The sequence below is a fragment of the Podarcis filfolensis genome (genome assembly GCF_964270895.1).
Source record: "Podarcis filfolensis genome assembly, chromosome: 9".
Classification (NCBI taxonomy): Eukaryota; Metazoa; Chordata; class Lepidosauria; order Squamata; family Lacertidae; genus Podarcis; species Podarcis filfolensis.
This window is the reverse complement of record NC_139610.1, coordinates 76,818,508-76,845,402: the sequence shown is the minus strand read 5'-3', so window position 1 is coordinate 76,845,402 and position 26,895 is coordinate 76,818,508. Positions and strand designations below refer to the sequence as shown.

The 26,895-nt window shown below is 53.1% G+C and overlaps 1 protein-coding gene and 1 long non-coding RNA gene across 5 annotated transcripts in view; one reads left to right on the top strand and one right to left on the bottom strand.

Moving 5' to 3' along the window:
- SFXN5 (sideroflexin 5) overlaps positions 1-26,895 on the top strand; it is an 88,928-nt gene that overhangs the window by 53,381 nt on the left and 8,652 nt on the right. For 3 of the 4 annotated variants that reach the window (XR_014538449.1, XM_083571763.1, XM_083571762.1), the window contains one exon: positions 8,042-8,159. The exons of the other annotated variant lie outside the window; for it this stretch is intronic. Coding sequence is in view for 2 of the 3 variants with exons in the window: in XM_083571763.1 (XP_083427889.1) it covers positions 8,042-8,159 (118 nt within the window). In the remaining variant the exon portion in view is untranslated. The remainder of the gene's footprint in view (positions 1-8,041; positions 8,160-26,895) is intronic. 4 annotated transcript variants of the gene reach the window in all.
- LOC310742534 overlaps positions 4,930-26,895 on the bottom strand; it is a 353,556-nt gene continuing 331,590 nt past the window's right edge. The window contains exon 4 of the long non-coding RNA XR_014538520.1: positions 4,930-6,424. This is a non-coding gene — a long non-coding RNA (uncharacterized lncRNA). The remainder of the gene's footprint in view (positions 6,425-26,895) is intronic.

Here is a 26,895-nt window from a genome sequence, read left to right as displayed (position 1 = left end):
AACCGCCCTCCCCTGCATGGCTGGGATCAGAGGAGGGGTGGCATTGCCCCTAGGAGCAAAGGGCACTCTAGAACCATGTGAAGGGACCCCCAAAGGACATCTAGTCCAACCCCCTGGGGTGGAATTTCAGAAATAGACTGGAAAGAGAAGCTGCTGAATTGCAACTCATTACCAAACTTAAAACCATGGAGAGGCCTGGTCTGAACAAAGACATTGGATTCTTATCTCATTATACATGACAAAGCCATTTTTCACCTTCTCACCCCTTGCTTTTTCCTGTAAGACCTATTGCAGTCGTTAAGAGTCATCAACAGGCTCATCACAGCTATCTGCCAATCACCCATTCCCACCACCCTTCTGAGTAATACCCCTCCCCACCTTCTCACGATATAGAAGGATCTGGCAACTTCTGTTTCAGTGTATCTGAAGAAGTGTGCATGCACACGAAAGCTCATACCAAGAACTAACTTAGTTGGTCTTTAAGGTGCTACTGGAAGGAAAAAAAATTTTTTTGTTTTGCCCCTGGGATGGTGGCAGCCGCTGCCCCACAGAGCCCTTTCCAGAGACTGCCACAGAGCAGCCCATTTTGTTCTTGCTTTTCAGTATTTTGATCACTGAATTGTAGAAGTGGAAGGGACCCCTCAGGATCATCTAGTCCAACCCGCCGTGCAGTGCAGGAATCACAGTTTGACAGCCCCAACAGACGGCCACCCAACCTCTTGAGAACCTCCAAGGATGGAGACTCTGCCACCTTCCGAGGGACATCAAAGCTCCCTGCCGCCTGCTGTTGAGGCTGAGCGAGCGCTTGGATCAGGGCCTCCCAAGGAGGGAATGGCTGGGAAGGGGGGTGAACCCAGAACCACGGCAGCTTTTAGGTCCTGCAGCGGCCTTTCCCAGCCTGCTGCCCTCCAGAAACTGGGGACTCCATCTCCCCCAGCCCCAGCCCTTCTTTCCCCAGGGTCTTTCTGGGCTCTCCTTTGCCCAGCCACGTCTTGCTCTGGCAAGCCTGTGCCAGCCAGCCATGGAAGGCCCAAGATCCCCTTGCGCTATTCCTTGACAGGCAGCGCGGAAGGTGACGCATTTTGAAAGTAAATTATCATTACAAATAGTTCCATCATTTTGAAGCAAGTATTAATTAAACCTCCTTAATTAGCTGACTGATTGAAATCTGAAATGGGCAAAGAGCCAGGAGATGGCTTCTGAGGGAAGGAGTCAGCCAGTGCAGAAACCACACCTAATGGATAAGTTGGAAGTGCCCGCCCCACGTTCCAGATGTGGTTAAACTGGAGTGAGAGAGAAGTGCGCTCTTGACAATGCCCAGAGGCACTCTTCACGCGCCCAGGGGCTGAGACCCGGCGTCCTAGGATTTGCCCTGAAAAAGAAGCACGTTTTGCTTTATTGGTTATTTAACAAAATTTACGCCTAATTGCAGGGGGAGCCCACCCCCTGCAAAAAACAACAACCCCAAAGTGGGTTATATAAATAATGGAAAACATTCCTAAGAAAATGCAAGTAAAATCAACCAGACTCTTACAAACAACTTTGGAGAATCTGCTGTGAGGCACAGCTGCTGCAAGTGGGTCTGCTGGACCAGGCCAGTGGCCCGTCTAGTCCAGGATCCTGTTCTCCCAGTGGCTGACCAGTTGCAACTCTCGCCTCCTGGGGTTTCCAGCAACAGGAGCAGCTCCCATTTCTCAGCAGTTGGGGGCTCTGTGATCTTCCTGGATTTGAGATCAGCGCAGATCATGACAATCCTTGCAGTGGTGAAGGTGGGGGTGGTCTCTGCTTGGACCCAGCAGCCCCTCCCTCCTTCCAGGCCCCCTCCCTTTACCTCTCTCCATCTGGAGGTGCCCATGGCCTCCTCCGTCTCTCCCAGGCTTCTTGGCGTCCCTTCTCCTCTTTCCCTCCCGCTGCGCATTTCAGCTCCCGGAGACGCTGTTCCTTGTTCTCCAGGCTGCTGCATGTTGTTCCCACTGGCGGGCTTCTCTCCTGCGGCTCGGACACTCCAGGGAAGCTCCCAGCCCAGCCAGGCAACGTCTATTTCGAGCCCAGCCTGGAGATGCTCAAGCTGCAAGGCCACAGCCTTCCCCGCAAGCCCCGTCCGTTGACGCTTGCGTAGAAATCAGGAGGCTCCTATTCGAGGAAGCCACCACTTCCCGTGTGGGGAGTCCAGGTCCAGAACAGGGAAATCGGCCTCATGGATCTCCCTGTGAATGGTTCCAAGATCAAAGAATAGGAGAGTTGAGAGGGACCCAAGGGTCATCCAGTCCATCCCCCGGCAAGGCAGGGATCACAGCTGAAGAATCCCTGGCCACCCAACCACCCTTTAAAAACCTCCAAGGAAGGAGAGCCTGCTTCCTTCCAAGGGAATCTGTTCCACTTCAAGTAAATGAAGAATAAGATGAAGCATTTCCATCTTGAAGAAGTCTGTGCTTATTCACTAGCTGCCGTCCTCCATCTCAAGAGGAGTTTCTGGTGGGGAACCTCAGGCCAAAACCAGACTGCCGTCCCCTCTGCCGGGCCCTCAGCACTCTCCCCTGGCCACATCCTTCCCCATGCCACCCCCCAAGTGTTTCTGCCTGGCTGGAATGTGTCCCTGAACACTGCTTGGGCCTCAGGACGGAGGACAGAAGCTTACCCGATTCTTCGCAGGTGAAGCCTAATTCATTGCTCCTCCCACTTTTGCCTCTCGTCTCGCCCACCACTGGCATGGCCCCCTCCCCAAGGTTGTCCCGAAGGGAATGTGGGCTCAAAAGCTCTCTTGCCCCCCTCCCAGGAATTTAATCCCAAGGAGTCCTGTGCGGTTTGGGGTATGTGTGCGTACCCCAACGTCTTCCTGATGCCACAGGGTTTAGACCCCTGTGCCATTTCTGTGTTCTGGATGACTTCCTGTGCTCCTTGCTGGCAGCCTGTGATTCCTGCACTGCAGTCGGTTTTAGCTAGATGGCTCCTTGGGTCTCTTCCACCTCAATAATTCTGTGATTCCAGCCCTGCAGCAACTGCTTCTGTCCACACGGGTCTTTGCCGGCTCTCCAGCCAGCGGTCTGTGGGGAAGGTCCACCTGGTGCCCTGTGCCCTCTCACCCACCCTGCCCCTTTGCCAGCTTCTCCCCGCCTCGGAATCGAGGCATCGGTGGCAGCTCTGTTTAATATAAACATGACACTTTCCCGCCCCGCCCCGAATCTGTCAGTTTGGGAGCCTTCGGTTAGCTCCTGTCATATTTAGTTTAGCATCTCACACCTTCTCGGAGGCAAGCGCCATTCTGGAGCACGAAACCCGATAACTCCTTCGGAGTTCCGAGAGCAACTTCCATATGGAAGACTTTGCAGAGCCCCCTGAAAACGCCGGCAGCCAGCTGCCACATTATGCAAAATGCGAACCACAATTGGCGACGTGCTGAAAGTTGAATGAAGGTGTATTTGCAAGATCTGCGACGCGCTGTGTCTGCGGAGCAGGTGTACTGTCTGCATAACTTTTTGTATGTGTGTCATCGTAGAGGAAGCAGAGACTAGGAGGCCTTCCGATTTTAGACTCGCTTGCCACCCACAGCAGTCTTAGGTCTTGTCAGGACCTGCAGCAAGGGCCAAAGCCTGGCAGGAGCAAGCCTTCGAGGCAGCGGTGCTGAGGATCTGAGGGGGAATCACTAGCTGCTGGGAGCACTTGCAAGAAAACAGGTGCCCAGCACAGCGCAGGCACCAGCACAGAGTTTCTGGATGGGTAGATTGAGTTAATCTGAGGCAGTTAAAATCAGCCAAGGAAAAGGGGAGATTTAAATCCAGTTGCCCACATCATATATTTCGCAAACAATGGTGGACATATGACCATAACCATGTGAATTTACAAAAAAAAGGAGAGCATTATTTACACTGCTGCTTTGTTCTTACAACCAGACATTGCATCTCTTTGTTCTACCCATTGATGGAGTTTATGAAAACTAAGAATATAAGGATAGCCTTCTGGATCAGGCCAGTGGCCCATCCAGTCCAGCATCCTCTTCTCACGGGGCCAGCCAGATGTCCCTATGGGAAACCCACAGGCAGGATCCTTTCCCAGGTACTCGGAAGCATTGTTGCCTCTCGCGGTGATGGCAGAGCAGAGCATCCCTCTCCCCCGTGAATACTCCCTCTTGAATCTGCATGATTCCCCCACCCAGGAACCACCACCGAGTAGAAGCTCCACACTGGTGCCTGTTTTATGCATGGTCAAAGTCACAGGTTTGCCAGCACTGTCACTGCTCCAAAGATCCTCGTGGATCTTTGTGGTTTTTAAGTGACATGCCAACAAAACAACAAATCACAGTGTGCCTCTGTGAACACAGAGGTGGCCTGTGATTTGATTACAGTTTTCAGGGGAATCTATTGTCACAATCAGGGAATCTTTAAGGATCTGTGCTGGATCCATGTGGTTGTGCCATCGGGTGAGCTATGTGTGTGCCAAACTCAGAATCTGTTATTTTACTGACCCAATGACCAATGAAAACTTTATTTTTTTAATAAATATTTTTATTGATTTTCCAATACAAAATTATACAGTCCAAACATCTTATTTATCACCAATTTCTCCTTTTTGACTTCCCTCAGCTTGTCTGATAATCCTCCGTTTTACTTACTTCTTCCACATTTCTTAAATTAATATTGCACTACAATATTATGAAAACTTTAACTTTAGTCAAAACAAAAAATTTTTTTTTCCTTCCAGTAGCACCTTAAAGACCAACTAAGTTAGTTCTTGGTATGAGCTTTCGTGTGCATGCACACTTCTTCAGATACAGGGTGTATCTGAAGAAGTGTGCATGCACACGAAAGCTCATACCAAGAACTTAGTTGGTCTTTAAGGTGCTACTGGAAGGAAAAAAAATTTTTTTGTTTTGACTATGGCAGACCAACACGGCTACCTATCTGTAACTTTAACTTTAGTGGTAGTCTTTGGGGATCCCATATAAAAACCGTGCACATTCAAGAGGACCAGTTGTTGTTTTTAACTGGATCTGACTTCTGACTTCTTGTCACGTTGTGCCTTGCCGCTTCCCCATGGCAGCCGTATTTGTGGCAGTGCTCACAACACTTTTTCAAAGCGTCAGATATGCCCACAGGCTCAAAAAAAGCAAAAAGGGGAAACAGAGATGTGGGACAAACCTTGGGGGCAAGGTGGCCACACTGGGGTCTCCTCCTCCTCCTCCTCCTCCTCCTCCTCGGCTACCAGATCCAGGCAGAGTCTCAAAGGAGGCTGACCTGCTCCATTTGCCATCCTGAATGTTGCTGCCTGTGCAATTCTGCAACTTCTCCTGCAATGAGAAGTGGTGGCCCCCAGATCTGTGCTCTGCATCCATGCTGCCGGACTTTTCCTAACTCTTAAAGCATCAAATTCACTGGGGGTGCCTCTGCTAACAAGGCAGCGGCCGCATCCCAGAGGCAACAAGTGTGGGGAGGCTGTTCCCCCGAAGGACGCAGCCTTGCCCCGCTTCCCCTCTGGGGCGGCCGTTTGGGGCTTGCTGCCGTCAGGAGAGCCGAGATCTGAAGGCCGGGAGCGGGCGGCCCTGGCGGTTAATTGTGAGTCATTTAGGCTGAACTTTACAAATGGTAGGATCTGAGTTCCCAATTAAGACATTGCACTTCATGTGTTAATTAAGGCTTTTTCTTTAAATCAGGCCACAACTCCTCTTAATTAGGAGGCTATAGCCATTGTAATTTGAACTGGTCTGAGTTTAAAAACACCCATGGCGGAAGTCGCACCTGGGAGCCGCAGCCAGCGAACACTCTAAATTGGTTTCGTTCCCTGGCGGTGATTATGAGGAGCCCAGCAGGGCCGTAATTAGAAGGGTGCAGCCTCCGGAGGGGGAGCAGGAGGGGGCTGAGCGAAGAGTGGGCGCTGCCATGGCTCCCAGCGAGGTGGCACGGGCCAGTTTCTCAGCACCAGAGCATGCCTTGAGCGCATGGAAAGTGCTTCTTCAGGCTTTGAGCCCAAGGAAGTCCTGCTTTGCACAGCACATGAATTATGGAACTCCCTGCCTCAGGAAGCAGTGGTGGCTTCAGAAGAGGATTAGACAAATTCATGGAGGAGAGGGCCATCGATGGCTACTAGCCACAGTGGCCGTGCTCTGCTTCCACAGTCGGAGGCAGCCATGCGTCTGATTATCAGTTGCTGGAAACCGCTGGCGGGGAGAGGGCTCTTGTGTTCAAATCCTGGCTGCAGATTTCCCACAGCCACTGTGGGAAGAGGATGCTGGCCTAGAGGGGCTGCTGGCCTGATCCTGCTAACTCTTAGGTTCTTTAAGCACCAGCTCTGGCGCATTGTGGAGGCCCAGATGCGCAGCTGCTGTGGTGCTGCTTGGGGAGCTGGTGCTGCTTGGGAATGCTTGACGTTGCTCGGGGGGACACTGTCAGAGAGCCTGTATGACCTAGTGGCTAGAGTGTCAGACTAGGACCTGGAAGAGACCAGGGTTCAAACCCTCCCTCGGCCATGAAGCACAACCTTGGACCAGTCGCTGTCTGTCAGTCTGACCAGCCTCCTCCTCCTCATATAACCCTCACAAAACTTTGAAGGCCAAGGTCATCCATGGCAAGGGCACCGGCAAGACCAACAGCTGGGGCTTTGTCAGCTTCAAGGTTGTTGTGGGGGTTAAATGGGGAGGAGGAGAACTATGTACGTAATTTTGAGCTCCCTGGAGAAGAAGTGGTCTATAAATTTGGGGGAGGGGTGCACCTTAGCTAACTTAACGAACAGGGAGGGCAAGGAGATGGGCAAATTCTAGATGTGCAACAGGAACAGAGGGGTTAACTCCAGTCCGCTTGGTGCCATTCACACAGCCACATTGATTCTCTTTTCAAAGCACAGGCAAACTGTGGATGCAAGTTGGGTTTAGCTAGCCACCAGGAGATGGCAGGTTGGGCTGCAAAGCAGAGACGCTGTCACGGGGATCTCTTCAGCAGGTGCCACGCTCTGCCTGCCCAGCCCCACATGCTGTCACAGACTGGCTGGGCAAAGAGGAGTGGTGGAAGGCACACCAGCCGGGGAACCCCCATGGGAACTCCCGGAGGAAGACGGCTCAGAGCCAGGGGACTGTTGGTGGGAAACAGAGGAGAGGTCAGGGGGAGAAGATAGGGAGGAGGTGCCGGATGCTGAAGGGGCAACAGGGTTTAGTGAGAAGGAAGAGCCCGTGACAGGGAGCGGTTCAGACGCCAAGGCTGAAGCAGAGGAGCAGGGTCCAGAGACTGCTGTAGAATCCAAGGGGTCTCCCTCTCCGACAGCTCCCATCTCCTCTGGTCTCCAAGAACTCACAGGGTAATGAGAAGAGCAGAACAGAGACCAGAGGTGCGCAGGCACAGTTTGAGACTGCTTGGGAAACATCCAGGAGAGGAGGAGCCTTATAGAGGGTGGAAGGCAGGGACCTTCAGTCCTGGTAACTGCTCCCTAGGGACAAGACCTGCTGGGAAGCATGCTGAGACCACTAGGCTGAGTTGCCTGTTTGGTTTCTTGAATCAAGAGTTAACTTCACTGACAGCGGAGATCTGCTTTCTTTCTTGCTGACCTGCATCTGACTCCAGCTCCGCATGGCCGTGGGGCCAGCTGACATGCCCTTCAGTGGCCCAGGGAGCTGGGGAGGAGGAATTGCGGGGAGCAAGGTGCGCAGAGTCTCGGGAGACACACAGTGGGAAGAAAGCCTGACAGAGGCCTCCAGCCACGAGGGCAACCCTCTCCTTCCACTGCTGGAGGAGGTAGGTGCCTCTGAACCCCACTTGGCTGGGGGTCATCTGGCTGCCACCTTGAGAACAGGGTGTTGGACGAGATGCCCTCCGCACCCCACCTTTGGCCCCATTCACCTGCAGCCGCATGGCTCTCCCGGCACCCTCATGTTCAGTCCATGCCTCTCTTCGCACCAACAAGCCCTTGCAATGTATACCTGAGATTCTGTGCAGCTGCGTCGATCCCACTTTGCAGGCAGGTGTTGCTGAGTCTGAGGTGGCGGTGGTTGGGGGGGGGGCGAGGAGGGATCTCTCTGCTGCGCTTGCTGGTCTCACGACAACAGCCCTCCTTCTTGCAGAACGGCTCTCCTGCGGTCGCGGCCCCGGATGGCCCTCCCCGTGCAGAGCCTTGTGTGCCTTGCTGCCTTCGGTCTGGCGCTGCCCCTGGCCATCAGCCTCTTCCCGCAGATGTCTGAGGTCAGTGTCACAACCGCCTCCCTCCTCGTGACGGGCGGATGGGCGGAAGGGAGCAGGCTGGGGTGGAAGGACCTGTGCTCTGTGGAGACACTCTGCATGTGCTCAGGGGGACCCTGTGCTTTCTGATTATTTTGTGTCCTGGATCCATTGCCCTCTGCCAAGGGTCTGTTTCAGGGGTTGACAGCACGACAGCAATGGGCCCTTGAGGTTTTCCCCGGCGCCCAGGAAACTTCTGAGTGCCCCATTCCCTGCCCCCTTGGCCATAAGTTGCTGATGGCTGCCACCTTTTTCCTCCCTTGACAAACACAAAGCACTGAAGGAGGACACTCCTTTCCCTCTTCCCCTTTCAGCTCTTTGTGCTTTTCAAAGTTCAGATTAATACTGTTGGGATCTGACATTTTCCCTGATCTTTTGGAAAATTCAACTTGGGGTGTGTGTGTGTGTGTGTGTGTGTGTGCGCGCGCATGCACTTTCTCTCCTTCTGTATCTCTCCCTCTGTGTGTAGGGGTGATCTGGGGCAAGGGGGAGAGAATTGACCAGAGCAGGGGTCACCAATGGCTCCCACCCCAAAATCCAAATGTGCCCACGGGCCTGAGAAGGTTGGTGGCCTTGGACTGTTGGGTGCCTAAGGTGTGGCAGGCAACTCTCGCTCTCTCTTCCTCTCCTGCCATGGTTCCACTGCCTCTCTGCACCTGTGTGATGTGGGTGCCTCGTGGGTCCCATCCCAGACTCAAACTTTGCTTATAGGTGATCAAAACAAGGGAGGCACAGAAGGGGTGCCTGCCACCCCAATGGCAGCTTTGATACATGCTTCTCCTAAACACCATTATTTGGGGAGACCCCCTGCCCTCTTTTAACCAGGAGCATCATGTTAGTTGATCGTTGGGTTTTAGAGGGTTACCGAAAGGACGTGCGCGAAACACTCGGAATACCCAGTAAGTGATGTGGGAATGCTGGGGATGATGTTGATGATTTCCTCTGTTTGTGAGGCGCAGACTGAATGTGGGAGAGGCTGTGGGAGGGAGCCTTGCAGAAAAACACGGCAGAGGGTGTCTCCTTGCCTGTCCCTGAAGTGTGGCACAGGCCCTCCCTCACCACCGGGGGACCCAGCCCCCAATGCACAGCAGGCACAAGCTGAGGCTGGGTGTTGGGCGTGCTGGAAAGAAGAAAGTATCCAGAAAGGCAGTGGGGAAGGAATCAGGCCCCATGTTGCTCCCCACAGGGCGTGTGTCCTCCAACCCCAACTCTTCCCCCATCCCCACCAAGATCTCTGCAGGAGGGGGTCAGGGCTGCTCTCTCCCACCTCTCTTTGCAAGTCCTTCCTGGGTTGCTTCTCTGGTAGTGTGAATGGGGTCATTTCTGGTCACTTTGCCTACCTGGTGGTCCATTGCAGCCCCCCTCCACTGTCCTGCCTGGGGGGCCCAGTTGCACTGGCTTCAGTGCTGCTGCAGCAGTGAGGACCATCTTGAGAGATGAATGTTCCATGAAAGGGGTCCATGCTGGTTGGCAAGGCCACCTAGGAGGCTGCAGGCAGACTTGAAGGTCTTTTTGGTGATGGCTCCTTCAAAGTCAAGGCTTGGTGTGTCTGTGACCCTACCGGAACAACAATATGCTGTATTTGATTTACATGGTTGGTTTTAGGGTTCTTGCGCTGAATAGCTCTCGTCTGTTGCTTTAGGTCACCCTGGGGACCTTTGGGTGGATGGGCGGAATGCAGATTTAATCAAACATAAATGGTGGTGATGATAATAATTCTAAAAAATGGAAAGGGGGAGTTGAGACGGTGAGCCCAGAGTGTGTGGGGCAGATGGGAGAGAAGTTGTTCAGAAGAACCACCTGGCAGGTGCAGGTACCAGGTGTGGCTAACCAGATGCCCCAAGGGGAAACCATCAAGCAAGACCTGAGCAGGACTCTCCCTTCTTGCAGTTTCCAGCAGCTGAGATTCGTAAGCGTTGCTGCCTCCAGCTGTGGAGCAGAGCCATCGTGGCTAGTGGTCATCGCCTTGTCCTCCATGCAGCTCCCCAGTCGTATTTGCAAGCCATCCAAGCTGGCGGCTGCGAAAGGAGTTTCACGTACAGCTAGGAACCCTGCCTTTGGAGGCCAAGGCTTGGAGGCTGCCCATTCTGGAGCAGAGTCCTGAGCCCCAGCTGAAAGAGCCCTCTCACCTTGACTGCCAGGCTCGTGTCAGGCTCTGGCCTGAAGAGGGAGGCCTTGAGGGATGGCGTGAGGCTCTGGAAAGGCTGAGAGCCTCTCTCCTCCTCCTCCTCCCCCTGGTTTGGATGGGAGACAAGCTGTCTCTGCGGATGGGGGTTTGCTCCCAGCTGAAATTCTGTTCCCTGCACAGGCTTCCTTCTGGATCTCCAGGCCAGGAGGGGGGAGGGAGGGAGGGGGGAATAGCTCCCTCTTCCCCAATCTGTTGGAGCCGCCATCTTGCTGGCAGGGCGCCATTGGAAAAGCAAAAGGTTAATGAGCTAATAATTTGCGGCAGTGGGGGTGGGATTGCAGCAGTGGCAGCAGCCGCAGCGGCAGGGAGAGAGGATGACAGTGAACCAGCAATTACTAATTAGATGCAGTTTAACAGGAGGAGCAAGTGACATCTCCTCTTCACCAACTGTCAATAATTAGCGGATCTGGTGAGGCTGAAATGTGTCCACAGTTAAAAGGCTGCTTTTTAATGGAAGGAGGGGGGAAGGGACTCGATAAAAAGAGCCGCACGGAGGTCACTGCCATGGTCCCCGAGAAAGATCTCCCAATCAGGCAGGGGGACAAGGATCCTCTGGGAGCTGCCGCTGTCTGGGGGGGGGGGGTGGCAGAGATGGCCCCCGTGGGAGAGGAAGCCGGGGGGAGGGGGCATTGGTTAAACTATGGAACTCTTTCCTGCAGGAGGCAGTGGCGGCCACCAATGGATGGCTTTAAAGGCAGATGAGACCCATTGATGGAGGAGGAGAGGGCTATGGATGTCTACTAGCTATGTCTGGAGGCAGCGATGCTTCTGCAAGCTGGTTGCTGGAATTGCCAGGAGGGGAGATGCTTCTTGGGCTGGGATCTCGCTTGCTGGTTTCCCATGGGGGCATTGGCTGGCCACGGTGAGGCCAGACTACATGGGCCATGGGCCAAAAACATGAAAGCATTAGAAGGATTGCAATAACACTTGCGATGTCTAAATAATAATAATAATAATAATAATAATAATAAATACCCTGCCCATCTGGCTGGGTTTCCCCAGCCACACTGGGCGGCTTCCAACAGAACACTAAAATACAATAACCTATTAAACATTAAATGGAGAGACTTGGATTATGAAATAGTATGCAGTTGAAAAAGTTGGCATTAGGACCCATGGATGGAGGGGAAGGTGGGAAGTCTAGGGATTCGGAGAAATCTCTAAGTATGGATATGTATTTGGTAATGTTATAATTCCACACTTGTAAAATTAAATAAAAACTATTTCATAGATGGGCCATTGGCCGGATCCAGCAGCCACTTCTGACTTTGGCTGTGAATGCAAGGCCAGGCGTGGATCTGTGGCTCAGGCCTTGCTTAAATGAACTGGAGCTGCACAAGAGCAGAGCAGGCATTTTCTCAAGGACCTCGGGGTGGTGTGCCTGGGTCTTCCCCCTCTCCCTGTTTTCTTCTTGCAACAACCCTGCAAGGGAGATGGTGTTGAGAGACAGACGGGCCGGCTCAAGGCCACCCAGTGAGCTTCATGGCTGAGCCGGGATTGGAACTGCCTTTCCCCAGTCCTAGTCCAACACTCCCATCGCTGAACTGCACTGCCTCTCTTCTGCTGGTGGTGGCGCTCTTGTGCAGCTTCAGTTCACCTCCATTGTGCAGGAGAGCAGTGACCAGGGTGAATCCTTGCGCGTGGGTGTGTGGATGAGGACTGTAGCTCTGTGGTGGAGAATCGGCTTTGCATTCAGAAGGTCCCTGGTTCCATCCCCAATGAGATTTCCTCCTGGAAACCCTGGAGAGCCACTGCTGCTGGTCATTGTGAGCAGTACTGCACTGGGGGGGAGGCAATGGTCTATAGACTATAGACCACAAAGGTTATTTATCCACAAAGGGCATCTATCCACCGGTAGGTGGGTAGCTCAATCAGAGCATGAGACTCTTAATCTCAGGGTCATGGATTCGAAATCCATGCTGGGCAAAAGATGCCTGCATTACAGGGGGTTGGACTAGATGACCCTTGGGGTCCCTTCCAATTCTACAATTCTATACTATGACAAACCTAGACAGCATCTTAAAAAGTAGAGACATCACCTTGCAGACAAAGGTCTGTATAGTTAAAGCTATGGTTTTCCCAGTAGTGAAGTATGGAAGTGAGAGCTGGACCATAAAGAAGGCTGATCACCAAAGAATTGATGCTTTTGAATTCTGGTGCTGGAGGAGACTCTTGAGAGTCCCATGGACTGCAAGAAGATCAAACCTCTCCATTCCGAAGGAAATAAGCCCTGAGTGCTCACTGGAAGGACAGATCGTGAAGCTGAGGCTCCAAGACTTTGGCCACCTCATGAGAAGAGAAGACTCCCTGGAAAAGACCCTGATGCTGGGAAAGATGGAGGGCACAAGGAGAAGGTGACGACAAAGGACAAGATGGTGGGACAGTGTTCTCGAAGCTATGAACATGAGTTTGACCAAACTGCGGGAGGCAGTGGAAGACAGGAGTGCCTGGCGTGCTCTGGTCCAGGGGGTCACACAGAGTCGGACACCACTAAATAACTAAACAACAACAACAAATTTTTTTGTGTAGCCGAAGCTATGAAAAACTAAATACATAGAACAGAATAAAATGCATTATGCAGTTAAAATAATTATAAAAACCAAGCATTCTGTCAGATTAACTTTTCACCCCACAAGCCTTCCTTCTTAAAATTCCCTCTCTGAAGGCAAAGCAAGCCACTCTTCCAGAAGTCTTGGGGGAACCTCTCCCCTGATGAAAAGTTAGAGACCCACTCAGTCTCCCAGCTGGGGAATTTAACTCTTTGAGCAAGGCTGCTCTTAAGTCCTTGTAGATTGGACAAACCAGTAAGTTGTGGGGTGAATCTTCAGGCAGTTTGCCTTCTCCCCATGGGCAAACTCTCTTCATAAGGGACCAGGCAATGGAGTCTTTCAAGTGTGGCAGAGCGTGTGGACAGGAGCCGCAGCGTTGCCAAGGCTTTTCTCATTTGACCCATGTGATACTGGCCGCACAGTGGGGCCGAGGGGTCTGAATGAGTAGTTTGGCATACCAAGGGGCACATAGGAGGCAGAAGTGTGATCGGCACAAAAGCCATGTTTTAAAATATGAGAGTTCATGTGGCCAGATGCCAAATCAAAGTCTGTCAAGCTCAGTGTCAAAAACTGGGTTCTCTAACTCCCGTGCTTCTTTCTGTTGCCAGTAGTTGAATTCTTTCAAACCACAATTCCACAAGCCCAGCTAGAGTCCAGGCATTTTATTCTGCAGAGTTCTTACTCTGACTGTCATTTAGCAATGTTAGGTGGGGGAAAAGACTTGATAAACTCCCCTGAAAAATTCTTGGACATTTCAAGAGGACACGATGGCCTTTGGCTGTTTCTCATGCATTTGTGTGTGTATAGATACATCTTTGTTCTTTTTAATATTTTGCCACCACATTTCCAGTCTTGCCCCTGGGGCCATGAGGTCCAGAAACACTTTGGAAAGCGAAGACGTCTTGCTCTCGAAAGCCTCAGCCTCTGCCATGGCTCCTCAAGAGCCACGCTCTGCCTGCCCTGGGGTTCATTGGCCTTGTGCTCTGCGCTTGAGAAGTCTGGAGTTGTTTCCGATGGTCCTCGAGGCTGCGCTGTAGCCGGTGCCCTTTGCGAAGAAAGAAAATTAGTGACCTTTCTTTATAAACTGACCTTCGCTACAACAGCTCCCAGAGTGGCAAACCACTTAATCTAAGGAAAAACAAATACAACGAAACAATGGTTTGTGAATTCATCTGACAAAAGTCATCAATAAGAGGGGAATTTGTGCTGGGGAGGAGGGTGGAGGAAGAAGAGCTACACAGTTCCTCGAAAAGGGAAGGGGGCAGGCAGCTGAGGACTCCAGGGGATTCAAAGTGCGAGGAAGGAGATTCCGAATCAACATCAGGAAGAACTTCAGGATGGCAAGAGCTGTTCAACAGTGGAATGGGCAGCCCATTGGAAGTTTCTTAGCAGAGGTTGGCTGGCCGCCTGTCAAGGATTCTCTGGCTGTGATTCCTGCGTTTCAGGGGGTTGGACTAGATGACCATGGGCAGCCCCTTCCGGTTCTTACTATTCTGTGGCTGAAGGCGCATCTAAAACCAAGGAACTGAAGTTTGCCCTGCTCAGGCTGAGAGTCACACAGTCCCATGAAAAAGGAAAAGTGATGCTCCCAACACACGGCATCCTTTGATTCAAAGCATTTTTAAATCGTGCTGTTCCGTTGAAAATAGCGTAGAAATAGCACGAAGCCCCCACTCTCAAGCTGACAGGCTAAAAGGCACGGCACAAAAGGAAGCACGCCCAAGAGAGAGGAGGAAGAGAGCAAACTCCAGGCCCCGGTTCTGAGTTACAGCATTCTTGCAGGGACCAGCTGGAAGGGAAAGAATGGGAGATGAGCCGCCAAGAATTTCCTCAGAGCTGATGGAGAGGCGCTGCCCTCTCCTCTCTCCCCCTCTCCTGCCGCCTGCTGGGATGCCTCTGCCAGAGAACAGGAGAACAATAAAAGAACAATGCTGCGAGACTCCCAGCCTTGTCAGCAAAGTCCAGCAGAACCACACAAGCCCAGCTTGGGCCAGCTAAGAAGCGCATTCCAGCACCAGGCTCATTTCTCGGAGGGGGGGGGGAGCAGTGGCATAGCAGGGGACGGGGGACACCGGGGCACAAAATTGTTAGGGGTGCAAAATTTCAACACCCAGTGCAGCCTCAATACAGCTACGCCCTTCCGTCACTGAGCTTCATGGATAATGGCTTCTCCATGCAAACCAGAAAACTTAAAGGCTCTTCTTTTCTTATCTCTGTGGCTGCAACCTCTTGGGTGATGCAGATGCCATTAGGCAGTTGAATGTGCATGTGTCTTCCCATTTGTTTCCCTCCTTTTGTTTCCCCCGTCCACCCCTTGTGTGTGGCCCCAGGCACCGGCAACCCATGCTACGCTCCTGGGGAGGAGGGCATCCTCATTGCCTTCTCCTGCCTTGTGCCATCTGACTTAGGAGCATCCAGTAAGGGGCGTGGGGGGCTTTGGCTGCTTGTTGGGCCAGGCGGTTTCTCAGCCCGCGTTTTGTGCCAGCCTCCTTCTCCAACTGGGCGCCCTCCAAAGGCTTTGGGCTGCAACTCCTGCCAGCGTCAGCAGCACACAGACTTGCTGGCTGGGACTGATGGGAGGAGTGAACCGCATCAGAAGAGGCTTCAGCTGGATCAGGCCAGTGGCCCATCAAGTCCAGCCAGCATCCTGTCCTCACCCAAATGCCTTTGGGAAGCCAGCAAGCATCTCCGAATCTCTCACATCACAGTCGGAAACAGCAGCTAGCAAAATCAAGACCCTGCTCCCTCCCTCCCTTGCCAGTCCCCCTGCCCAGTCTTCTTGCCCCTCACCCTGTTGGCGCGCCAGTCCTGTCTCTATCACAGGCAAAGCTCATGGGTCCAGCTGGGGACTCCGGATTTCCTCTCTCCTTCCCCTTGGCTTTGCCTTGACGCTCCCCTCGGCTCCCACCACCCCTTCGCCTGGCGTCCGGAAGATACCTTTGCTGCAAAGACCACCGGAGGGCAGGGAAGTCTGCTGGAGCAGGAACTGTCTCCCTCCCTTGCTCCCTCTTCCTGGAGCAGGTGGGCTCCTGAAGTAGCTTTTGCCCTGGTCTTGGACACTTGAGAAACATCCACGCTCCCTCTGTCTCAGACCCTAAAACTCTACTTGAGGGACATCTTTGGGAAAATAAAAGGCTCAGGAGTAATTGTTGTTGTTTAGTCGTGTCTGACTCTTCGTGACTCCTGGACCAGAGCACGCCAGGCACTCCTGTCTTCCACTGCCTCCCGCAGTTTGGTCAAACTCATGCTGGTAGCTTCAAGAACACTGTCCAACCATCTCATCCTCTGTCGTCCCCTTCTCCTTATAACCTCCATCTTTCCCAGCATCAGGGTCTTTTCCAGGGAGTCTTCTCTTCTCAGGAGGTGGCCAAAGTCTTGGAGCCTCAGCTTCAGGATCTGTCCTTCCAGTGAGCACTCAGGGCTGATTTCCTTCAGAATGGAGAGGTTTGATCTTCTTGCAGTCCATGGATCAATGCCTTGCCGTGGCGAAGGGGCTTGAATAACTCAGAGAAGCTATGAGCTATGCCGTGCAGGTCATAGTGGAGAGTTTTGACCAAACGTGATCCACCTGGAGCAGGAACCGGCAAGCCACTCCAGTATCCCTGCCAAGAAAACTCCATGGACAAAGACAACAGGCTCAGGAGTAAATGCTCCACAAATCCAGAGTGGAGTCCCTAAGGTGGTTGGATGGTGCCTTGTACGTCTCCTTTCGGCAGCTCCTGCAGACAACCTGGTGCCCAACGTCTTGCTCTGCTTTCCTTTGGACCCCATCAGCCAGGCCAAGAGGGGGGTTTTGTCGTCTGGGCAGCCCAGGACCTCCAGACACATTGCCCAGGCTTGTGCCCCGAGGAGGTCACTTTGGTGCTGCTGACGCAGTGGTTTGCCTTCACCCCCAGAGGCACACTCCATTGCCTCTTGAGACAGCTGGATGCCCAGAAGAACAAGAAGAATATACATATATGGACCCACTCTATTCTTGTTTTTCATATTAAGTTAAAACTGTTTTTAATGTTGTATTTCAGATTGTGACTTGCCATGAGGTTTCTTGTGCTCAGATCCTGCTTATGGGTTTCCCACAACAGGCATCTTCTTGGCCTCTGTGAGAACAGGATGCTGGACTAGGTGGGCCATGGGCCTCATCCAGCAGCAGTCTCTTCTTGCATGACCTGCCTCTCTCCTTGGGCACCTCCCCTTTGCCTTTGCTTTATGCATCCTGAAATGTGCCATGGAGTTGTAATCTTAAGGACTCTGCACGTTAGCGGTGAGCTGAGCCAACCCAACCAACCAACACACACACCCCCAGTCTCCCCAGGGACTCTCCTCAGACTGGTGCATTCTGCCAGCCTTGTGGCCACATCTCGTAAGATTGTAGGGTTGGAAGGGACCCCCAAAGGTCATCTAGGGTAATCCCCTGCAATGTAGGAATCGCATTCTCATTGCAGTCCATCCTACACCTGCCTGCAGCCATCCTGAGGAGCCCTGGCCAGTAGCACCAGCCCCTCCTGAACCACAGAGACTGGTGTGGGGCATGGGCCACAGAGGCCAGCCACCACCTGCGAAGCTCTGGGACAGGGCAACCGTTGTAGCCCCCTGGGTTGCCAAAGGAACCTTCCATCTGTGGAGTCGGGAGTGAAGGGGGTGAGGGAGGAACGAGAGCCCCTTTCCCAGCCCTGGAGACCCTGCAATGGCCTCTAGACTCTTCAAGGGAAGACTTCCCTCTCTCTCTTTTTCTCCCGGTGCCTCCTTGAGATGGGCCTTTGAAACAAGGCAAGCAGGTTCTGCAAGAGGCTCAGTCCAGGCCGAGCCCCCACCCCAAGCGCTGAGCCTGGTCCCAGGGTTGGCGTCCCTTCTGAAGCAGAGAGAGGCTCGTCCGGTGGGGAACTGGAGGCCAAAGGGGTCAGGGGAGGGGAGGGGAAACCCTCTTGTGTGGCTCAGGAGGGTTCAGCAGCCGGATCCAAGCAGGATCCGGTTTCCTCCTCCTCCTGTTCTCTCAGCTCCTTGCTTCAAGTATGTAAACTATCTGCGTTGCAAGCCCCTGCTAACCAGCCCCTACCGCCCCCCAGGTGTGTGGGGTGCTGGTGGGCATCAAAACATTCCTCTTTAACAGAGCCTTCACTTCCTAGTGCCTCTAAGCCATTAAGAGTTCTACAAAAAACAAACAACCTTGTAGAGGCTTGAAAGCTGCTCTCAGGAGGGAGGCACTTTGGAGCAGGGGGTGGGCGGTGGAGAGGTGCTCAGGCTGGGGGGGGGGGTTATGCCACCACCTGCCTTGCAGCTCCCTGCCCCGCTGAGTGAAAAAAGACCTAGTCATTGTCTTTCTTCTCTGGGATCCATCTCAGATACTTGCTCTCTCCCACTGCTGTTGCGGGCTGTGCCTCTGCCCATGTGCAGAGTGACGTCCCAAGGGCAGGGGCAATATCACCTCAGCTGGTCTGGGCAGTCATCTCTGCTGCTGGGGGCTGTGCTTGGTCCCCAGCCCAGAGCAAAAGGCATAATGGAGCTCTGCACATGCTTTGTAAAAGGTAAAGGGACCCCTGACCATTAGGTCCAGTCATGGCTGACTCTGGGGTTGCGGCGCTCATCTCGCTTTATTGGCCAAGGGAGCCGGCGTACAGCTTCTGGGTCATGTGGCCAGCATGACTAAGCCGCTTCTGGCGATCCAGAGCAGCGCACGGAAACGCCGTTTACCTTCCTGCCGGAGCGGTACCTATTTATCTACTTGCACTTTTTGGTGTGCTTTCGAACTGCTAGGTTGGCAGGAGCAGGGACCGAGCAACGGGAGCTCACCCCGTCGCGGGGATTTGAACCGCCGACCTTCTGATCGGCAAGTCCTAGGCTCTGTGGTTTAACTCACAGCGCCACCCGTGTCCCTTGCACACATGCTTTGAGCAGCAAAAAAACCCTAATGCAATTCTAGGCTGCATCAAAGAGATATAGTTTGTCTAGATCAAGTCATGGCACCTCTCCTCTGCCTTGGTCAGACCACGTCTGGAGGGATGTGTCCCGTTCCGGGCAGCCCAGTTTAAGAAGGATGTTGGCAAGCTGGAAGGTGTGCAAAGGAGGGAGACCAAGAGGACAAAGGGTCTGGAGACCAGGCCTTAGGTGGAACGCTAGGAGGAGCCGGATATGTTTAGTCTGGAAAAGAGGAGATACGAGAACCAAGGCCAGATATCTAAAGAGCTGTCACGTGGAGGAGGGAGCAAGCTTGCTTTCTGCTGCTCCGAGGGTAGGACTCAAACCAATGGGTTGAACTGATTACAAGAAATGTATTTTGGACTAAACATCCGGGAGAGCCGTCTGATGGTGAGACTTCTTCAGTGGTGGAATGGACTCCCTCAGAAGATGGTGAACTCTCCTTCACTGGAGGCTTTTAAGCTGAGGTTGGGTGGCCGTCTGTCAGGGATGCTTCAGCTGAGATTCCTGCATTGCAAGGGTTGGACTAGATGACCCTGGAAGACCCTTCAAACTCTAGAATTCTGTGTTTCTGTGCAGGGCTTTTTTCCCCAGCCAAAACTCACAAGAACTCCATTCCGGTCCCTCTCAGGCGTTCTAAGAGAACAAGGGAGGAGTTCGTGGTGAATTCCAGTGCCTCTTTTTCCAAAAGAATAGCACTGGTTCTGTGGTTCCCGACAGCCAGAGCAATTAAGACCCTCCCCAGACTGCGCCTCCATCTCGCTCCTCATCCGAGGCTCAGGGCTCCTCGACACGGCTTCCTGCCCAGTGTCGGAGCAGCAGGCTGGCTTGGCAAGCGAGCGGCAGTGGGGGAAGCAGGAGAAGTGGGGCTGGCTACCAGGCAGCCCCATCTGCCGCTTCCCTCCTCAAGACCCGCTGCTGCCGCAGAGCCGCTTGGGCCTGGCCTGCTCCTCCTCTGCCATGTGGCTGCCTCTCCCTGTTTTGCCCACCCCTGGGCCTGCCCTGCTTGTCCTTCACGCGCCCCGTAAGGCCTTGAAGCAGGAGTCGTTGCTTCTGGGCTCCGTGTGGGGCTGGCAGGATCCCTGGATGCACGTGTAGGAGCCCCCTAAGAGGCAGGGAGGGAGAGGCAGGGCTGGTAGGTGCGTCCCCGACAGGCAGCTTGGCACGGGGCTGCCATCACCTGGCCCCCAGGAAACTACAACTAATCCAGAATGCAGCAGCCAGACTGGTGCCTGGGAGCGGCCGCCGAGACCACATAACACCGGTCTTGAAAGATCTACATTGGCTCCCAGTACGTTTCCGAGCACAATTCAAAGTGTTGGTGCTGACCTTGAAAGCCCTAAATGGCCTCAGCCCAGTATACCTGAAGGAGCGTCTCCACCCCCATCGTTCAGCCCAGACACTGAGGTCCAGCTCCGAGGGCCTTCTGGTGGTTCCCTCATTGCGAGAAGCAAAGCTATAGGGAACCAGGCAGAGGGCCTTCTCGGTAGTGGCGCCTGCCCTGTGGAACGCCCTCCCACCAGATGTCAAAGAGAAGAACAACTACCAGACTTTTAGAAGACATCTGAAGGCAGCCCTGTTTAGGGAAGCTTTTAATGCTTAACAGACCACTGTATTTTAATACTTTGTTGGAAGCCACCCAGGGTGGCTGGGGAGACCCAGCCAGATGGGCGGGGTATAAATAAATTATTATTATTATTATTATTATTATTATTATTATTATTATTATTATTCCTCTCTAGCAGCCACTCTTCGTTTATCTGATAGATTGTTTTTTGCACCTGAGGTGCCCAAGGCAGCATCCCTTTCCAAGGAGTGTGGTGGAGTCTCCTTCTTTGGAGGTCTTTAAGCAGAGGCTTGACAACCATATGTCAGGAGTGCTCTGATGGTGTTTCCTGCTTGGCAGGGGGTTGGACTCGATGGCCCTTGTGGTCTCTTCCAACTCTATGATTCTATGATTCTTGCCCTGATGTAGTTGCCTTTGGGCAGGGACTCGGATTTTTGGTTTCTTGGCCTGTGTTCCTCTGCAAAAGGCCATGTATGCTGATGACAAATATTCAGGATTTATTATTATTATTAAGGGGGGGGAGGGAGAACAATTCGTTGAAATGGCATTGGGCAGTCATTCACCTGAGAATCTCTTTATTCACTGGCTTGTGAGAGTCTCGCTCCATCTTAGCCCCTGAGGGTTGAGGACTTGAACTAAGAAAGGCAGCTCCACCTTGGCTCCCGTCATTCCCCTCCCAAGAGCTGTCCAGGTGTGTGGGGGGGGGCTACTTGCCTTATTTCTGTTGCAGACGCGGTCGGTTGTGGCACTCGCTGCCACAGCAACCAGGGTGTGTGTGTGTGTGTGTGATGCTGATGCTGCAAAATGTGAGTGATGGAAGTTGCTATTCCTCCCCACTCTCTCTTCCCCTCCCCAACCTCTGCATCCTTCAACACTTTGGGAGACAACCGCACTTTCTGAAAACACTGTTACTCATTTGTCTCCAAGGGAAGCTTCAGCTACGCTTGTGTAATTAACCCTGTTAAACTGACATTCCTCCGTAAGGACAGAGGGAATACCTGTGTTTTGCTGGACGCCACAGAGGGGGCCTTGGATGGCCAAGAGAATGGCATTTCTGATGGCAGCTGGGAAATGCTTATCTTGAAAGTCAGTAAAAATATATACAGTATTTTTAAAAGAGAAAGGAAATAGGAAGAATGGCAAGGAGCACAAGCCGATATCACTTCCTGGGAGCTGGGCCTCTGGTTTGTGCAGAGAGACTGACTGGAACCATTCTTCTTTCACCGGAGCCTTGGATGCCCCAGGCCTTTATGGGAAAGGAGTTGTGCTTGGCTAAGGTTTGTTAGCAGTGCTCTGGCAAAGTAGATTACCTTTCTAGGGGAGGCTAGCAGTGCCATCCTGATTCAGTCTGTGCCTGCAGCGTGCAAATGAGTGTTACATCTACTTGGTCCTCCTCTTAGCCGTCCGCTGAGCTGCAGTAAACATGCCTGGCTTAAGGTGTGTAAAGTAACCACAGTCTCGTACTTGGACAAGCCTTTGAATGTTTATTTTTTCTGGGCCAGAATATGGTGGGCACATTGGGGCACTGGCTCGTTTTGAGTGATTCGTTCCACTTCCCAAATCCTGCAGAAGGGAAGATATTTATTCCTTTTGACCATCCTTACCTGTCCTCTGACTATTATGTGTTTTGATACTTTGAGCGAAACTCTTTGGAAAGGACCTTGAAGGGGTCTCTGGTCCAGTGCTTGCCATACCATGAGCTTGGAATCCTCTGCCCCAGAGATGGGAAACATTTGAGAACCTAAGAAGAACTCTGCTGGATGAGGCCAAAGGGCCCATCTAGCCCATCTAGCCTGTTCTCACAGTGGCCAACAGATGCTGCAATGATAAACCCATAAGCAGGACCTGAACTCAACAGAAACGCTCAAATGCCAGGATCGAAACGCTTGGTGCGACTTCGTGTACGGTTCTGGGTACCTCACTGCAAAAAGGATATTGTAGATCTGGAAAAGGTCCGGAAAAGGGCAAGCGAAATGATTGAGGGAGTGGAGAAGCTCCCATGTGAGGAAAGGTTGTGGCATTTGGGCCTTTTTCGTTTAGAGAAAAGGTGGATACGGAGAAGCACGATAGAGGTGTATTAAAAATCATGTGTGGTTTGGAAAAAGTGGATAAAGAAAAGGTTTTCTTCCTCTCTCATAGCACTAGAACTCGTGGACATTCAATGAGGCTGAATGTTGAAAGGTTCAAGACCGGGGTCAGCAAACTTTTTCAGCAGGGGGCAGGTCCACTGTCCCTCAGACCTTGTGAGGGGCCGGACTATATTTTGGAAAAAAATATATGAACGAATTCCTATGCCCCACAGATAACCCAAGATGCATTTTAAAGAAAAGCACGCATTCTACTCATGTAAAAACACGCTGATTCCCGGACTGTCAGCGGGCCAGATTGAGAAGGTGATTGGGCAGGATCCGATCCCCGGGCCTTAGTCTGCAGCGCAGAGTTAAACGGGTGGCCACCAACTTGGATGGCTTTAGAAGAGGATGAGGCAGAGTCATGGCGGATCAGGCCATCAGTGGCTACTAGTCGCAATGGCTAGTTTTCTCCCTCTGTCAAGGTACCAGTTGCTGTGGATCCCAAGGGAGGAGAGTTCTGCGCCTGCTCTTGGTTCTGCTTCCAGGCTTTACCTGGGCACCTACCGTATTTTTCGCTCTATAGGATGCACTTTTTCCCCTTCAAAAATGAAGGGGAAATGTGTGTGCGTCCTATGGAGCGAAGACGCCATAGCCCTGCGACCCTCTCCTGGCTGGAGAGGTGACCCGCGGCTGTGGCAGGAGCCTCCATAGGCGTGCGTCGCCTCTCCACCCGGGAGAGCGCGCGCGGGGCTAAAGCAGCCCCCCGCGACCCTCTCCCGGCTGGAGAGGCGACGCGCGCCTATGGCAGGAGCCTCCATAGGCGCGCGTCGCCTCTCCAGCCGGGAGAGCGCGCGCGGGGCTAAAGCAGCCCCCCCGCGACCCTCTCCCGGCTGGAGAGGCGACGCGCGCCTATGGCAGGAGCCTCCATAGGCGCGCGTCGCCTCTCCAGCCGGGAGAGCGCGCGCGGGGCTAAAGCAGCCCCCCGCGACCCTCTCCCGGCTGGAGAGGCGACGCGCGCCTATGGCAGGAGCCTCCATAGGCGCGCGTCGCCTCTCCACCCGGGAGAGCGCGCGCGGGGCTAAAGCAGCCCCCCGCGACCCTCTCCCGGCTGGAGAGGCGACGCGCGCCTATGGCAGGAACCTCCATAGGCGCGCGTCGCCTCTCCACCCGGGAGAGCGCGCGCGGGGCTAAAGAAGCCATAGCACCGCGACCCTCTCCCAGCTGGAGAAGTGACGCGTGACTATGGCAGCAGCCTCTCCGCTGCGCCTTTCCGCTGCTCTCTGACCTGCTCTTTGGGGCTGGTGGTGGGCTTCCCCTCGCCAGCCCCAAAGAGCAGGTCGAAAGGAACCTGAAGCCTGGAGAGCGAGAGGGGTCGGTGCACACCGACCCCTCTCGCTCTCCAGGCTTCCAAGGTAGCCGCCTGAACGCACCTTAAACGGCACCTTGTTTTAGAGCAGGAAAACAAGAGGGGGAAAATTATCCCACTCCCTGAGCAGCGCCTCCTGCCACTTCGCTGAAGGGGCGCTGGGCAGACAGCGGAATAATTTTTTTCCCTTGTTCTCCCCCCTCTAAAACAAGGTGCGTCCTATTGTCCGGTGCGTCCTATGGTGCGAAAAATACGGTACTTTCCCTACATTCTTATCCAAAGCAGGACCAAGAGATGCCTTTGCTCGGAAAATCCGCAACGGACGAGGTTCCACAAGCTGTTCTTTCAGCGATCCCAAGCCATTCCTAAGTCAAGAGACACTGAGGTCCAGCGCCGAGGGCCTTCTGGCGGTTCCCTCCCTGTGAGAAGTGAGGTTACAGGGAACCAGGCAGAGGGCCTTCTCTGTGGTGGCGCCTGCCCTGTGGAATGCCCTCCGATCAAATGTCCTATCAAATGTCAAGGCAATAAGCAACTACCTTACTTTTAAAAGACATCTGAAGGCAGGATCCTTCCCTGTTTAGGGAAGTTTTAAATGTTTCATGCTGTACTGTATTGTGTTTTTAATATTCAGTTGGGAGCCACCCAGAGTGGCTGGGGAAACCCAACCAGATGGGTGGGGTATAAATAAGAAATTATTATTATTATTAATCTCAGGGCTGGGAGTTCAAGCCCCACATTGGGCAAAAAGATTCCTGCATTGCAGCAGCTTGGACTGGATGATCCTCACAGTCCCTTCCAACTCTGCAGTTCTGTGAAACCGCCCTTCTGGGGATTTGCAGAAGTCCTGTGAGCCCGGCCCCAGCTGGGCCTTGCTGATGTGCGGAGGCATCTGGTCCAGGTTCCTGAGGCCTTTGTTGTGCTGCTACAGCCCCCGCCGCGCCCTTTGGAGAGGCTCTGTGTGGCTCAGGGCAGGCTCTCTGCTAAGCCCTTCAGCGCCTTCCTTTTAACACCTTGCACCTGTGGGACTTTCATGCTCAGCTGTGCAAACCGAGACGGGGGAAGCTCCCGCCATCCGTGCTGCGGAGGGAAAGTGGAGAGGCTGAAAGCTCCTAAGGAACGTCATTCATCCCTCCAAAATTCACTGCTTCGAAATGTCAAACACGGGGAGATGATCAAAGCCGAGGCAGGAAGAAATGAGGGGGCCCCGTCCCCTCTGGAGCAGGTAATTGCCCTTTAAAGATCTCTGAGCCTGGCAGATGAGGAGGGGGGGGGACCTCTCCGACTGGCCTCCTTTCCCATGGTGACCAGAAGGCCAGGTGTTGCAGGAGAGGGAGCAAACAGGAGCATGGCCCATCTCGTCCAGCATCCTGTTCTCACAGTGCCCCATCTGGGGAACCCGGAAGCAGGACTCAAGGACAAGAGCAACTCAGTTTCCAGCAACTGGTGCTCAGAAGCTTTGCTGCCTCCCCTTGTGGAGTCTCCCTCCCCGCTGTTGCTTCTGGACTCCGGCAGCCCCAGACATCACAGAGTGCCAAGGCCGAAAGAGGTCCCAAAGCCAGCTTGTCTAGACCGGCTGCTGTCAAGTCGGGCCCTTCCTGGACCACAAGTGTGGGTGATTCCCCATGCCCCACTTCCCCTGAACTTGGCTCTCTCCTTTGGGCCCCTGCAGCCAGAGCCACCCCTGTTGAATTGCTGCCCCCCTTCACTTGCTGGTAGGGAGCCTGGTCCCTTCTCCTTCAAAGAACCTGCCTGCCTACCTGCGCCTTTCTCCAAAGGTGGAGCATCAAGCCCAGGCACAAAGCGCCCGCTCTCTGCCTCTCTGGCCATCTTTGCGTGGGGTGCACGCGGCAAAGCAGCCACCCCAAACACAGCACCTTTCTCTTCCTCCTCCCGCAGCCTGCCCTGCTTGCCTCCACATCCCCAGAGGCCCCTGCTGAACCCCTGTGGAGATGGTGCCCGTCTGATGACACCGGCAGGTAGATGAACCCGCTTTCTGATGGGGCTTAAGGAGTCCAGAAGTCCTTGGACAAGCACTCCCACCATCCCTGGCCACCCTGGAGAGCTGCTGGTGGTCGGTGTGGACAATACCGGTCAAAGGGAGCCAGTTGGGTCTCTGCCTCTGCCTGCCACCTTGGCCCTGGACCCTCCTGCCCGTGGGTCTTTCCAGCCAGGATGCCAGGTCTCTGCCCCGGAGGCCCTGGGCAATGTCACAGAAGCCCCAGCCCAGCCACTTGGCCTCTGAGCTTCTTCCTGGCAGCTGGAGAAGGAGCTGCACCTTCCAGCTGCCAGCAGAGGGGATCTGGGCGGCGTCTGGAGCTGCCTCCTCGTTCCTCCCTTGTACCTCTCAAGATCTTTCCATGTTCTGCTTTGTGTTCCAGTAAGAAATGAAATGGTGAAGTTGCTAATAATGGCTCTAAGAGAAAATATGCTACATCTGTTATGGATAGCAGTACAAAATTAGCTACTCACACCTCTGACACCCAAGATGTCTTCACTTAAAATACCCGTTGGCTTCCTTTACATAACTTGCTGATTATATTTAAAAGAAATACAATTTTGCAATTACTCTTCTTTCTGGTGCGCATCATTTTCTTTTTATGTTTATATATTTCTCCTTCATTAGTGCAGACTGAAGGGTGATTAGATCCCTTCAAACATTTTACAGAGGTTAAACGTTGATTAAGATTTAATTATTACTGTAAATAGCTTGGAATGACATATGGTGCAAAAACCTGACATATGTGCATTTGAATAAATGAAGTGCTATTTCCCAGGATGCACCGGGAACTGTTTAACAGCTTTGCTGAAGGGTTATGTTGCACCTCATGTTAAGACTGCTTGGATGTTATATTTTGTTGGGTTTCTGCAGCTGAAAGCTAAGAACAGTTTTTCCAGTTTTTAAAAACATTGAATATTTTAAATACCTAAATTGTTTTGCACAATTTTTTGCTAATTTGTCTAACTAGGTTAAACATTTTCAAAAGCATTTAGGTTTTCCCATGTTAGGTTCCTAGTATTGTGTCAGGCTCTGCGCCGGAGCCAACA